This window comes from Dipodomys merriami, unplaced genomic scaffold, assembly GCF_024711535.1.
Source record: "Dipodomys merriami isolate MVZ:Mamm:240054 unplaced genomic scaffold, mDipMer1.0.p SCAF_158, whole genome shotgun sequence".
NCBI lineage: Eukaryota > Metazoa > Chordata > Mammalia > Rodentia > Heteromyidae > Dipodomys > Dipodomys merriami.
Window position 1 is genome coordinate 2,581,625 of NW_027202915.1, and position 15,584 is coordinate 2,597,208.

Here is a 15,584-nt window from a genome sequence, read left to right on the forward strand (position 1 = left end):
GCGCACCCTGGGCCTCGCGCAGCAGCTGCAGCGTGCGCTTCTCCAGCTCCTCCAGCGCCGCGCTGTCGGCCGCCACGCTCTCCAGCAGCCGGCCGCGCCGCTCCTCCAGCCGCGGGCCCTTGCGGCTCACCACGGCCGACAGGAGCTGGTCCTGCAGGCTGAGGAATGTCAGCGAGAAGTTCACCAGCGTCACCAGGTTCCCCACGGCCGGCAGGAAGTGCGGGTTCTCCTTGTCGGTGGAGAGGTACAGCCTGCGGGGGGCGGGGGGAAGAGGGGGGAGATAGGGGAGGGAAACGCGTGCAGGAACCAGACCCACGCAGGGAGGGCCATGCGCGGCGGCCCGCCCAGCAGGGAGAACCGGGCCGGCCCCGCCCACCGCAGGCCCCGCCCACCGCCGGCCCCTCCTGCCCCGCCCACCACCGGCCCCGCCCACCGCCAGCCCCTCCTGCCCCCGCCCACCGCCGGCCCCTCCTGCCCCGCCCACCACCGGCCCCGCCCACCGCCAGCCCCTCCTGCCCCCGCCCACCGCCGGCCCCGCCCACCGCCAGCCCCTCCTGCCCCCGCCCACCGCCGGCCCCTCCTGCCCCGCCCACCACCGGCCCCGCCCACCGCCAGCCCCTCCTGCCCCCGCCCACCGCCGGCCCCGCCCAACCGCCGGCCCCGCCCACCACTGGCCCCTCCTGCCCGGGTCCACCACCGGCCCCGCCCACCGCCATCTCCCCTCACACCCAACCCCACCCACCACTGCCCTGCCGCCCATCACTGTGTCCCGCCCACTGAGCCGCCCTGCCTGTCCCCTCCTCGCCACCCCTCCCGTCGGCGCGGCCGGGAGCGCACTTGAACTTCATGTTGTACTCGATGTCAGAGCCGTCCACGCGGATGAAGTCCTGCCCCCTCCTCTGGTACACGTCCTTCTTCAGCACGGCCTTCAGGCCGACCGACATCGCCTCCTGCACGTCCTGGAATGTGGGGCGCGTGTGTGAGCGTGCCAGTGAATGTGAGCATGCGTGCGGCCCGTGCTCGTGGCACGCTGCAGCTTGCGCAGGTGCGCGCGTGTGCGCATGTGTGAGCATGCACACGCGCAGGCGCGACCGTACCTGCAGGAGCACGCTGCCGCACGTGCTCACTGTCCAGCCGGGAGAGCGTGTGTGCGCATGTGTGAGCATGCGCATGCGCATGCGCGGCCGTACCTGCAGGAGCACGCTGCCGCCCGTGCTAATGGCGTGCTGCAGATTGCGCATGTGCGTGCTGTCCAGCGCCGAGAGCGTCTGCAGGCGCTCGCCCTCCAGCGCGCGGATCCAGGCGCCGGCCTGCCGGTGCGGGTCCATCAGCAGCGGCCAGCGCAGGCTGTGCAGGATCAGGACGGCGTTCTCGGCCGCGTGCTGCCCCAGGGGCAGCCCCTGGCTGTGCCACAGGCGGACCTGGAGCACACGGGGCACGCCTGAGTGCTCACACCCCCCCACCCGGAGCACACCCCCCCCACCCGGAGCACACCCCCCCCCACCCGGAGCACACCCCCCCCACCCGGAGCACACGGGGCACGCCTGAGCGCTCACACCCCCCCACCCGGAGCACACCCCCCCCACCCGGAGCACACGGGGCACGCCTGAGCGCTCACACCCCCCCACCCGGAGCACACCCCCCCCCACCCGGAGCAGCGCTCACACCCACCCCACCCGGAGCACACGGGGCACGCCTGAGCGCTCACACCCCCCCACCCGGAGCACATGGGGCACGCCTGAGCGCTCACACCCACCCCACCCGGAGCAAGCGCTCACACCACCCCACCCGGAGCACACGGGGCAACGCCTGAGCGCTCACACCCACCCCCACCCGGAGCACACGGGGCACGCCTGAGCGCTCACACCCCCCCACCCGGAGCACACCCACCCCACCCGGAGCAGCGCTCACACCCACCCCACCCGGAGCACACCCACCCCACCCGGAGCAGCGCTCACACCCCCCCCACCCGGAGCACACCGGGGCACGCCTGAGCGCTCACACCCACCCCACCCGGAGCACACCGGGGCACGCCTGAGCGCTCACACCCACCCCACCCGGAGCACACCGGGGCACGCCTGAGCGCTCACACCCACCCCACCCGGAGCAGCGCTCACACCACCCCACCCGGAGCACACGGGGCACGCCTGAGCGCTCACACCCACCCCACCCGGAGCACACGGGGCACGCCTGAGCGCTCACACCCCCCCCACCCGGAGCACACCCACCCCACCCGGAGCAGCGCTCACACCCACCCCACCCGGAGCACACCCACCCCACCCGGAGCAGCGCTCACACCCCCCCCACCCGGAGCACACCGGGGCACGCCTGAGCGCTCACACCCACCCCACCCGGAGCACACCGGGGCACGCCTGAGCGCTCACACCCACCCCACCCGGAGCACACCGGGGCACGCCTGAGCGCTCACACCCACCCCACCCGGAGCAGCGCTCACACCCACCCCACCCGGAGCACACGGGGCACGCCTGAGCGCTCACACCCACCCCACCCGGAGCACACGGGGCACGCCTGAGCGCTCACACCCACCCCACCCGGAGCACACGGGGCACGCCTGAGCGCTCACACCCACCCCACCCGGAGCACACGGGGCACGCCTGAGCGCTCACACCCCCCCACCCGGAGCACACGGGGCACGCCTGAGCGCTCAGCGCCGCACGCCTGACACGCACTCCTGGCACTGCACAGGGTGCCCAACGGCCCTGCAGAACCGCCGCCTTTGGAAAGGAACTTCACCAAGGACTAAGGGCACCAGCAATTCCAAAGCCACTCAGACGACGCCGTTGGTCAGGGGTGGCGGGCGCCTGTAGCCCCAGCTCCTGAGGACTCGGGGACAGGAAGGAGCTGGGCAAAGAGTGGGAGGTGGACGTCGGGGCGCAGCCACACACGGGTCCCAGGTAAAAAAACGGAAACTCATCTGAAAAATAACTAAAGCAAAACAAAAATGGCTCAAGTGGTGGGTCACCTGCCTAGCCAGCACAAGGCTCCTGAGCTGTCAAGATGAAAGCAGCCTGGACGTGAAACTTGTGTAGTGGTCTGGATCCTGCAGCTGTGCAGACCTGCTCCGGCCGCAGCCGTGGACGGCGGCAGGAGTGTGCACGTCTGTGTATTCTCGGCAGATCTCTCCACATGCCCTCCTTTCCCCGTTGGGGACAGGGAGGCTATAGGTCAGGTTCCCACACGGCGGCGGCACACCCAGTATAAGGCAGGTGACACATGCTGTGGAGACCTGTGGCCCAGTCACCGTTTCATGGCAGCACCGGTGGTAGCAGAAGGCAGCCACAGAAAGCCACGTGGTGAGAGGCGGCAAGCAGACCCCCCAGAAGCCCCGGGCACTCCGCGGGTCTTGGATCCACCAGCACCCAGCACCCTCGGAGTCCCGGGGTGGGGGGGTGGGGGGTCTGGCTGTCGGGAGAGCTGCCCACCCAGGCTCTTGGCTGCTGTCTATTTCTGGCTTGGTTCCTACTAGTTCTCTTTATGTCCTAGACAGAGCTTTGCTGAAAATACATGTCACAAATAGTCATCTCCTGCCTTTGGCTCAGCCTTCTACCCTCTTAATGGTGTCTTTTGGTGAATGGGCCTAAACGTTAATGTAATTGATCAATGTTTTACCATATATTTTAATTTTGTTTTTCTTTGTCTGTCATGGGGCTTGAACTCTGGGCCTGGATGCTGACCCTGAGCTCTTCAGCTCAAGGCTAGCGCTCTACCACTTGAGCCACAGCACCACTTCTGGCTTTTTCTTTCTCTGTGGTGCCGAGGAATTGAACCCAGAACCTCACACATCTAGGCAAGCACTCTACCACTGAGCCACTCCTGTACCCCATATGTTTTAGTTTTAAGAAATCTTTTGTCTTAACCCAAGGCCATGCACAGTCTCCTAAACTGTGCTCTACTTGAATTTTTGTGTGTGGTATGAAGTGAGGGCCATTTGTGACAGCGCCCATAGGGAGAGGGATGGGCTTCTGCAGGACAGTGCTGTGGTAGGGGCCTACGTGGGTCCCCCACGGTCTTCTATGGTGCTGTCCACCCTGGATTAGTGTGAGCACGCATAAACTACACCACGGTCCTCATGATGCACCTTTATTAAAGATTAATCCTGTCTCTGCGTGTGCGTGTGTGTGTGCTGGCCCTGGGGCTTGAACTCGGCCTGAACGCTGTCCCTGAGCTTTGATGCTCAAGGCTAGGGCTCCACCACTTGTGCCACAGCCCACTTCTGGCTTTTTGGATGATTAATTAATTACAGATGAGTTTCAGAGATTTTTCTGCCCCAGCTGAGTTCAAGCCATGATCCTCAGATCTCAGCTCCCTGAGTCACTAGGATTACAGATGTGAGCCCATCAGCATCAACTGAACACTTACTTTTTAAAAAAATTGGTAGAAATTATAAAAGCAATTTATTTCTGGGTTAATATTAACTACAGAGTTGGTAACAATAATGTTCCTTCAAAAGCAATAATTGAGTAATTTGAGCCAAAGAAAGACATACCATGTCTTCATTAAAATTATTACTATTATAAACATGCTCTCCAACAACCAGCAGAGCCACGGTGACAGTCACAATCTCAGACAAACCTCACTTCTGCAGAAGGGTGTGCCTTCAGCCAAAACCCGAGGAGCAGGCACACCCAGCAGGCCTGCCGCTCCTGTGCACCCCTTCACTATCTTGGATAGTTTGAGGTTTGTGGTTCTGTACTTTTCTAAAAAATTCATCTGTTCAGGACACACGCCCACTCACACCCATGTGCACACACTCCTGTTGGATTGCGTGGAACCTGTGGATACATCTGAATAGAGTTGGGGACTTTGTACTGCATCTTCAGATTCATCGGTTTGGCACACGCGTTCACATCTATCTCAGCACCTCATTGTTTTCTCTCTCAAGTTTGCAGAACTTTCCAAGCCCCCTTGTGACAGTCAGATTGAGCAGCGTCGGGCACTGTTTAGCCCTCTGCACAGAGAAGGGCAAACACCCTTTCCAGGCTGACTTTGCTAAACGCTGGTTTTGATGGTGTGCGTGCATGCTAGTTTGTTTGTCCCTCCTCCGTGCTGGACCGTGTCACGGTGCTGCCTCCGGCTGGCTGCAGGCGTGCCCACCGGGCCGGGGGCAGCACCTGGCTAATGACCCTCCATCACAGCCACAATTTCCAAGAAAAAAAAAATCAATGTATCATTTTTTTCCATGTTGATTTTCAAAGTTGTCTTAATTGCTGACTCAAGCTCATTTATGCTCTGGCTGGGCATTTTTTGGTTTGTATGGTTTCAGGTCTTTGATATTTGTTAAAACTTGAGGCAGGGCCACGATCAGGCAGTTGCACTAAAGGCATAGAAGGCCACTTTATGGTCAAGTCAAAATTATCAGTGAGGATTTAAGACGTAGGCATATTGCCGTGCTGGCCTTCTGAGCATGAGCGTAGGACTTAGGTAAGTAGACCATAGATTATTATTGATACATTTGCAAGGCCTGCATTCTGGCTGTGACTGTGGTTGGCTGTATTACTGATTCGCGGAGTTCCAGGGAAAATGGGCTGAGCCCATCAGGAGAGAGCAGGAGGGTTACAATGGAAAAATAATATGTTGTCAATTTTGCTTAAAGGATACGGAATAGTGATATAGCTAACTGAGGTATTAGAACTACAAGTTAAAAAAATTAATTAAAGCTTCAAAAGTTTATCAGCGCTATCTAGGGAAAGGAAATCCAAGCGAAAGCCCATACCAGCAATAGCCTGTTAAGGAGCGGCAAGAACAGTCCTACCTCATTCTTTTGTGCCATCACGTCCGGTAAGGAGAACTTGGAAGAAATGGAGATGTTGTTTTCAATGCTGAAACTCTCCCATTTACTGATGATCAGCCGCCGGAACTCGGGTGTCAAGGCCCCGCTGTAGACAATGCACGCCGCGGCCAGAAGCGCGTCCCCCAGCGTCCCTTCCAGCTTGCAGTCAATCTGCTCAATCGTTTCCTGCCATCGTATCTAAACAGTACGGCAAAAATGAGTTGTGTGCTGGGAGATGGTGCAGGGGGAGGTGATATGAACGCGTTCACGAGGAGGAGCACTTGCCCTGTTCTTGGGCTGGGACAGGTTCAAGGTCCTCCCAAGCCCTAAGGGCCACGGAGAGGTGGGGCCTAGGTGTGACCCCAGTGCTCCAGAGTCTGAAACAGGAGGGACAGCGTCTGAGGGCAGCCTGGGCTACACACTGAGCCCCAACTCACTCTCTGACCCCCCAGTCCTATGTCCTATGTCCGTCCCAGGCTTCTGGACTCCTCCTCGCTGCCTGTGGCCCATGTGTTGGATCAGTGCTGCACACACCCAGATCCTCAATCACTGGGATGGAACACAGCAGGGAAGCAGGCTTAAAAACTTATCAAAGTAACTCGATAAGTTACTTAAGTGCCTGGACCATTAAAATCTGCACGTGCCAGGGCCTCTGAGGGCTGCGGCTTCCCCGGGGTTGGCAGGGTTCAGTCATAGCCACCTCACCCTGCCCCACAGGTCTTCCTTGGTATGTATTTATTTAAATAATTACATTAGAATTACCTTGAGAATTTCGTAAGAGCTGAAGTGTAACTTAACCAAGATTTTTGCTAGCTTACTTGAGACTCAAATAAATGAGTTAGAGGCAAAATTAAAAAGAGATGAGGGTCAGAATACTGGCAGAAGGAAACGCAGTGTTCCTTTACTTCTGTCACTTGGCTCCTCGCTCCTGCCCACCCGTGTCTTACATCCTTGGCCCAGGTGTTCCAGGATGAGGAAGGAAAACTCAAGAGTGCTCGGGACCTCATCACCGGACAGAAGCAAGAGAAGAGTGCCTCAGGCCTCTGCGGCCGCGGACTGCCAGGGCCAGACTCCCCGCGAGTAAGGAAGGGGCTGGGGCGGCAGAGCCCAGGGCGGGACAGCGGGGCGCGGCGTGCCTTCTCCTCCCCCAGCACGCTCAGGAGGACAGCCGCACACTGCAAGCGCCTGGTGGCCAGTGTTCTCCGGTTCGCTAAGAGCTCTTGTTCAGCGACAGTGTCTTTGTAGGATGCCTGCAAAGCCTGCAAATGTTCTTCCACCTGAAGAATAATCAAAACAAGACAAAACCCCTCACTGTTACTTTGTGTACAGGTTCTTTCGCACCACACTGTGCACCCGCGCACGCAGATGCCCAAGCGCATGTTCCGAAATGCTACCTTCCTCTCTCAAAATGTCCTTGCCCTGCTGCCATGTCAAGAGCCATCACTCTCTGTCTTTTCCCATCACATCTAGATGTTCAGCCGGCCTTGGCGTGCACTGCCCCTGCCTGTCTCCAGCAGTGCAGCACCGGGAACCACGTCTCCGCACACTCCCTACGTGCTTCACAAGCATCTTTTACATTGGGCTCAGGTGGACAAAAGGTCTGCTTCTAAAATAGGAAGAGGTGTGTGTGGAGTGGGGGACACCCTGGGGAGGGGCCTGCTGGCACAGGGGACATGCGAGTCAGGGCTCTGGGCTCAGGGCCCTCCGCGCACTGCGCGCCCCGCGTGCCGCCGTCTCTGGGCTCAGGGCCCTCCGCGCACTGCGCGCCCCGCGTGCCGCCGTCTCTGGGCTCAGGGCCCTCCGCGCACTGCGCGCCCCGCGTGCCGCCGTCTCTGGGCTCAGGGCCCTCGCGCACTGCGCGCCCCGCGTGCCGCCGTCTCTGGGCTCAGGGCCCTCGCGCACTGCGCGCCCCGCGTGCCGCCGTCTCTGGGCTCAGGGCCCTCGCGCACTGCGCGCCCCGCGTGCCGCCGTCTCTGGGCTCAGGGTTCTCCGCGCACTGCGCGCCCCGCGTGCCGCCGTCTCTGGGCTCAGGGCCCTCGCGCACTGCGCGCCCCGCGTGCCGCCGTCTCTGGGCTCAGGGCCCTCGCGCACTGCGCGCCCCGCGTGCCGCCGTCTCTGGGCTCAGGGCCCTCGCGCACTGCGCGCCCCGCGTGCCGCCGTCTCTGGGCTCAGGGCCCTCGCGCACTGCGCGCCCCGCGTGCCGCCGTCTCAGGGCTCAGGGACTTCCGCGCACTGCGCGCCCCGCGTGCCGCCGTCTCTGGGCTCAGGGCTCAGGGCCCTCCGCGCACTGCGCGCCCCGCGTGCCGCCGTCTCTGGGCTCAGGGTTCTCCGCGCACTGCGCGCCCCGCGTGCCGCCGTCTCTGGGCTCTGGGCTCAGGGTTCTCCGCGCACTGCGCGCCCCGCGTGCCGCCGTCTCTGGGCTCAGGGTTCTCCGCGCACTGCGCGCCCCGCGTGCCGCCGTCTCTGGGCTCAGGGCTCAGGGTTCTCCGCGCACTGCGCGCCCCGCGTGCCGCCGTCTCTGGGCTCAGGGCTCAGGGTTCTCCGCGCACTGCGCGCCCCGCGTGCCGCCGTCTCTGGGCTCAGGGTTCTCCGCGCACTGCGCGCCCCGCGTGCCGCCGTCTCTGGGCTCAGGGCTCAGGGTTCTCCGCGCACTGCGCGCCCCGCGTGCCGCCGTCTCTGGGTGCCGCTGCCTGGCCACGCACGCTGCCTTCATTCGGGGTCGCAGCAGCTCTCACTTGGAGTCGAATGCTGGCCACCGGTGATTGCTGGCACCTGCCGGAGGCAGGTGTCACCGGCGCCAGCGGTGACAGCCGTGCCGAGCGCTCCAGCATTTATTTGCAAAGCACCAAACTACAGTAGCCCACCCCCATGACTGCAAGAACCCCTGCCTTCCCCTTTGAGGTTGATTTAGTTGTGCTTGCAAGCTTTTTTAATTAAACTTACCACATTTATAATATTATTTTGAAAAGCTCCAAAAAGAATCAGCTGGTATTTTAATTGTAGCTGTTTCAAGTTTATGGACCACTTTAGGGAAACTAACATCTTTAGAATATTGTTTTGTTCAAGAATATTTTGGGCTGGGAAGGTGGCTCAGTGGTAGAGGCTTGCCTTGCATGCCTGGCGCTGTGGCTCAAGTGGTAGAGCGCTAGCCTTGAGCTGAAGAGCTGAGGCCCCACCACTGAGAGAAAAAAAAAGAATATTTATTCGTTATAGCCTTATAGTTTCTGATATGCTGATACTGCCTATTTTGTTTTCCTTTTTTGTTGTTGTTTTTTTTGAACTCTGGGCCTGGGCGCTGTCCCTCAGCTCTTCAGCTCCACAGCACCACTTCCGGCTTTTTTTCTTCTTGCTTATGTGGTGCTGAGGAACCGAACCCAGGGCCTCATGCATGCAAGGCAAGCGCTCTACCACTGAGCCACCTCCCCAGCCCTGATACTGCCTATTTTGTAAGAAAGTTTATTCCTAGATATTTTGTAATTGTAGTTGCTGTTTTTCTCCCATTGTGTTTTTCTAACTAGTGTCCATTCAACAGGACACCTGCTGGATATTGACCATTTACATGCTAGTGCTTGTAGTCCTGTTTCAATTCCTTTGAATTTCCTAGGTACTTCACCTCTAGCCTCAAAGTTTGTATCTTCTCCAAATTCCTACGCTAAAATCCTAATCCTGCAAATGATACAGCGTTACCACAGGTTTCACGTCAGGCCCGAAGCCGCCCTCTGCCACCCCTCCCAGCTCATGCAGGCTGAGAACTACACCTCTGCCGCTCTAATGGTGTTATTATTATAAGACAAAATAGTTCCTTTTCAAAGTTTTGGAAAACTTTGAGAGGGACCAATGCTGATTCTTTAAATATTTTTGTTGGGGAGGTTTTGATCATCAATTCAATCTCTTGTTTATATGGGCTAATTTTTTCTCAGGTCAGTTTAGATAATCTAGGTTTTTCAAGGAATTGGTCCATTCTTACGTTGTCGATTTTTTTTATGTATACTTGTTCATACAAAAGTTTTTTTTTAATCTCTCTTTTTTTTTTTTTAATCTCTTTTCTGATTTGTATCTCCTCTCTCTATCTCCCTTGGTCCTTCTCTGCTTAAGTCAGAGACTTTTCTGGTTTTAGTTACTTGCTTCTCCTCCCTCCCCACTCTCTCTTCTGTCTTGCTCTGCTTAAACTAGAGATGTGTTAATTTTGATGATCTCTAAAAATCACTTAATGTTTTAAAAATTAAGTTTTTTTGTGTGAAAATACTGTACAGAGGGGTTACAGTTACATGAGCAAAGTCACAAGTACTTTTCTTTCTTTTTCTTTTTTTTTTTTTGGTTGGTTGTGGAGCTTGAACTCTGGACCTAGGTACTGTCCCTCAGCTCTTCAGCTCAAGGCTGGTGCTCTACCACTTGAGCCACAGCACCCACTTCTGGCTTTTTCTGTGTATGTGGTACTGAGGAATTGACCCCAGGGCCTCATGCATGCAAGGCAAGCGCTCTACCACGGAGCCACCTTCCCAGCCCCAAGAGTACATTTCTTATCCAGCATTGTTGCCTCCTCCTTTGTATTTCCCCTACTATCCCTTTCCTCCTACCTCCTCAGCTACAACCCTCCCCCCACCCGACCCCCCAATCCCTTAATTTTTTGCTTCACCAATTTTCTGTATTGTTCTTCTGTTTTAATTTTCTAATCCTTTTTTGGGGGGTCGGTCATGGGGCTTGAATGCTGGGCCTGGGTGCTGTCCATCAGCTCTTTAGCTCATTGCAGTCACTCTTACCTCTTGAGCCACTGAGCCACTTCTGGTTTTCTGGTGATTAATTGGAGATAAAGAGTCTCATGGGACTTTTCCGCCTGGACTGGCTTTGAACCTGGATCTTCAGATCTCAGCCTTCTGAGTAGCTAGGATAACAGGTGTAAGCCACCAGCGCTTGGCTCAGTTCTAATTTCTAATTTCTTTCTTTTAGCCTGCTTTGAGTTTAGTTTGTTCTTTTTCTAGTTCCTTCAGGTTACTGATTTGCAATCTTCCTTCTTTTTTTCCCCAGGATACAAACACAGCATGAGCATTTTATCAGCTTAGTTTTAAACAGTTCTCACTAAGACATCTTGTTAAAAACAGAAATAATGTACAAGCTGGGAGTGTGTATCAAGTGGAAAAGGTACAAGTGAAGAGACTACTATTTAATTTCTTGGTTCACCTATTTATAAATGCAGAATTATCTTTTCTGGAAAGCTCTATCTGCCTGAGAGATGGTTACAGCAGGCAGGGGAGCACAATTCTTGTTTTTTTAATTTATTTTTTGTAAAGGAGATTACAGAGGGGTTACAGTTATATAAGTCAGGTAATGAGGGGAGTCGGGGCAGGGGTGATACTGTTGGATGAGAAATGCACTCATGACCTTACTTATGTAACTGTAACCCCTCTGTACAGCACCTTTCCTTCTTTTTAACTTAGTTTTCTCTGGAACACTGCCCTTGTTCAGTTGTCTCTGTGCATTTGCTAATTTCCCTTGTGCTTTCTTCTCGGATCCATTAAGATGTGTGATTTACTTCCTGTGTATCAGTGAGTTTTCCAGTTTTGAGGTTTTTCAAACTTCATCCTCTGTGGTCGCGTGGATACTACGTGTGGTGTCTGTGGATTGATGTTTGAGACTGATGCTGTGGCCCAGTGCAGACTGAGCTGCAGGATGCCTTGCAGCACTGCAGAGGAAGGCACTGTGTGCTTGGCGATGCGTCTATTACATGCATCTGATTCACTGTGTTAAATCCCGGGTCCTCACTACAGCAAGTTGGAGGCTAGCTGCTGCCCGCCACAGGGTGCCGGCCCGGCCTGTCCCGCCCAGACCTCATCTGTGAGCTCAGCAGTGGGGCTGCGCAAGGCAGCCTCACTGGTTGCTGGCTATCTTAGGATTTTACACTGTATAGTTAAACACATAGGCTTCAGATTGCACAGATGTGAATCAGAGTATGTCTACTGTTCCCCCAACAGCTTGAGCACTTAAAGAATGCTTTCAAGTTTAGTTCTCTCCTTTGTAAATACATAATTCTAAATATTGTTTTGAAGATTAAGTGAGGAAAAGGTGCATACAGTGCCAGCATGGCACTCAGAGGACAGCAGAAGCTCAGCAAACATTCGCTGTCCAGCACCTATCAAAACAAAATATACAGCTAAGTTACAGTAAAACAAATACCATGATATACCAATGTGAAATGAACCAAGGCCAAATTCACTGACTTCCTTCACAAACACTCAATTCTGTGTGGATGTTGGAGTATGCAAGAACCCTTCCAGGACCAGGCAGTCCATGGACTGATCACAGCCAAGTGAGGGTAGGGCTCTGCCAGGTGCCAGTGCCACGCCTGCAATCCGAGCTGAGATCCAGTCCAGGCAGACAAGTCTGAGAGACTATTATCTCTAAAAAACAAGTATCCAGAAGTGGAGGCGTGGCTCTAGTGAAAAGCTGTTTGGTCGCCAGGTTTTCTGGATTCTGAGAAGACGTGAAGGCACCAGGCAGGGCAGGTGCTGGCGGCAGGTAGGCCTGGCTGCCTGCTCGCGGTCTGGCTTCTACACGCTCAGGATGAGGGCCGCACAGGGACTGGTGTGGCGGGCCTCCGCACACTCCCACTCAAAATCAGACATTTCAGAAAGAACCATGCCTTTCCAAGGTGGCAGAGTAACTGATACAAACAGGTCGCGCCAGGAAGACACATTGACCCCACTTACGTCTTTCTCCCAGAGAAATCTGGTGAAATGCTAAATTACAATGCTATTGCACAATCATTACCGTTACTGTACATGTTACTACGCAGCGAGCACTAGGAGCTTTACATGTGGATCTGCATTGTTTACTCAGTCTTGCCTTGATCTTTTGATCTGACCTTTGCGGTGACGCTCGTCCTCCCTGGTGCCGGGGGTACCAGGCCTCGCATCTCAGGCAAGAACTCCAATACCCCCAGCATCTCAGCCCCCGAGACGGTCGCTCTCTCTCCATGCTTTTGTATAGTTCATAAAAGTACTAAGAGTTTAATAAGTAAAAAGAAAACTTCTTACCAGCTGTACACCTTTTTGTTTTTCAGCCAGTCTTTGCCTTGCAATTCTAAGGACATTTTGCGCCTCAGCAACTTGGATTTGTTTAGGGCCCACTACCTGAAAGAGAAGGACAGGATGTGTCAAGTGGACTATTAAGCATGCCTTTCATGAAAACCAGACACTCAGGCTTACAGCAACACCTCAGTATAGCCAAGTTGTAGAATCAGCTTAGATGCCCAACAACTAAAAGATGGATAAAAATGTGGTACATTTACATTGTGGAGTATCGTTTAGCCACAAAGAAGAATGAAGTTATACCATTTCGAGAAAGATGGATGGAAATAGATGCTATATTGAGCAAGAAGCCGAGTCACAATGCCAGGTGCATCGGATCTTATAACATTCATTGAAATCACATTGCCAATGTGCATTTGCTCATATAACATAACATACATCAAAATGAACTCCAGAAAATGGAAACAAGCTTTTTTCCTTTTTGCTCTTGTCTTTTTCATTTACCTGTCTTTGGGAGTGTAAGAGGAAGCACACACACAGAGGGACAAAGGGGAACAAATGCAGCTGCGGTGCTCACCGGACACTTTGTAGAAGATGAACTATATAACCGTGCGTGGGGAGGGGAGGGAAAAACTGGGAGAGAGAAAGGGAAGGGCGCCACTGTCCCAAAAGAAATGTGCTCTGTACCCGACTTGTGTAACTGTCACCCCTCTGTACATCACCTCTATAACAACAGTAAAAGTAATTGAAAATAAAAGGGCCAACTCAAAAAAGCTAAGTATTGCATGTTTTCACTCAAATATAGGATCTAGACCTAATGTGATCATGATGATGATCATTAGTATAAAAAGGCAACTGTCTGGAGGGTATCAGCAGGAAATGAGCGGGAAAGGAGAGGCACATGCATGCACATGCGCGCACGCACACGCACGCACATGCACACACACACGCACGCACACACACATGCACACACGCACACACAAAGATGGTTCAATAAAACCCACCAATTGCTGTTTGAAAAAAGGGAAGGGAGGGAGAGAGAGACTAAGGAAATACAGCAGGGTGTATTTGTTCAAAGGATACTATAGGCATCTACAAGACTGTCACAAGGAAACCTGTATTAATCATATATGCTAATAAAAGAGTAAAATAGGAAAATTTCCCCTTTTCTTTGAGATGTGTGTAGGTATCAACTGCTAAAGAGAACTTTCCAGGGATGCTGTATATGTACAAAGGGATATAAAGTAGTTCATTATGGTCAGAATATTACAACAAATAAGAATATAGCATTTGCTGTTTTGGAAACTTTTAAGAAGAGCTAATAGGTGAGCTCACACAATGCATCTGACTGAAGTGTTTCCCTCCAGGTCACACTGTGCTTCCGAGAGGAGGATGTCTCCTTCTGAGAGGAGGATTCCTTCTGAGAGGAGGATTCCTTCTGAGAGGAGGATTCCTTCTGAGAGGAGGATGTCTCCTTCTGAGAGGAGGATGTCTCCTTCTGAGAGGAGGATGCCTACCTTCTGCACCTCGTGGTAGTGGTTCAGAGCTATGACCCACTGGCATATGGAGCAGCAAGCCATGGAGACCAGGGCGACCTTGCTTGGGTTGAAATCAGGAAGGCTTAAAATCTTCTTCAGTCTCAGAAAAACCTAGAGAGAATTATTTGTGACAAAAATGTGTTCATCTGGAGTTTTTTCTAATGTGCATGACAATGGCGTTTTACTTCAACTACTTTTCAACAGCTAAGTCAAAGACGCTCAAGAGCAGGAAGAGCCTGCCCGGGCTGGCTGGGGCCGGCTGGGGCTGGCCTGCCAGGGAGCTCTTCTGTGCAGGGAGGCCTGGTGTCCTGACTGCATCTCCTTGGGAGGGGACAGCATTCTGCTCCCCCACCCCTGTGGCTCGCAGAGTCCTGCGCCCCAGGGCTCTGGGAGGCCTGGCCACGCTGCGCCACATGCCCTGGCTTCACAGCGGCCCACAGCGAGCCATCTGGAACTCCGTCCACCCGTGGGAGTCACATTGCAATGAGGCTCTTCGCAGGCCTCCTCACCCCCTCTTGCCTGGAAGAATGATTTTACTAGGAAGTCAGAGGGCAGGCAACCCACTCTCAGCTTTTTACTGGTGTGTTCTTTTCTCTCTTTCTTCTTTTTACAGGCCCAAGGCTTTATGGGGGACAGACCTGCCAGACGCTCCAAGCTGGAATGGAGGGGGCAGTAGTGGACAGATGGGTGGAATTTAAACAAGATTTTAGTGGACGGTCACATGGGTCACATTATGTGGATATGGGACTTTTTGGGGAGTCAGTTCTCAGAAGGAGGTGCTATATATGGGCTACAGGAACTGGGGGAAGAGCCACCTTCCAAAAAAAGGGGTGTAACTTGTGTACGGGGTGTTCTTATTCACGTGAAGTATTGCTTGCTTTTTTTCTCCCTCCCTCCCTCCCTCCCTCCCTCTCCCTTCTTTCCTCCCCCCCCCTTTATCTCCTTTGCTTTTAATATTCTTAAACTCAGAGTCTAGGTAGTCTCCTTTAGCTTTTCACTTGGGACTGATGCGCTACCACTTAAGCCACAGCTCCACTTTTGCTTTTTATGGGTGGTTAGTTGGAGAGAAGAGTCTCAGGGATTTTGGGGCCTGGGCTAGCTTTAAACTATGATCCACAGACCTTAGCCTCCTGAGGAGCTTACAGGTGTGAGCCACTGAGGCCAGCAACTTTGTGTAATCATTGTACACTCATAGCATACTACATCCGGCCAAGAGGTCCTTTCTACAAC

General features: G+C 54.4%; 1 protein-coding gene across 1 annotated transcript in view; it reads right to left on the bottom strand.

Annotated features, from left to right (window-relative positions):
* The window catches only part of Dnah14 (dynein axonemal heavy chain 14), a 170,970-nt gene that overhangs the window by 29,475 nt on the left and 125,911 nt on the right, over positions 1-15,584 (bottom strand). Inside the window, 7 exon segments of the mRNA XM_070023147.1 lie at positions 7-251; positions 838-959; positions 1,191-1,421; positions 5,774-5,989; positions 6,928-7,068; positions 12,823-12,918; positions 14,334-14,465. Coding sequence (XP_069879248.1) covers positions 7-251; positions 838-959; positions 1,191-1,421; positions 5,774-5,989; positions 6,928-7,068; positions 12,823-12,918; positions 14,334-14,465 — 1,183 coding nt within the window.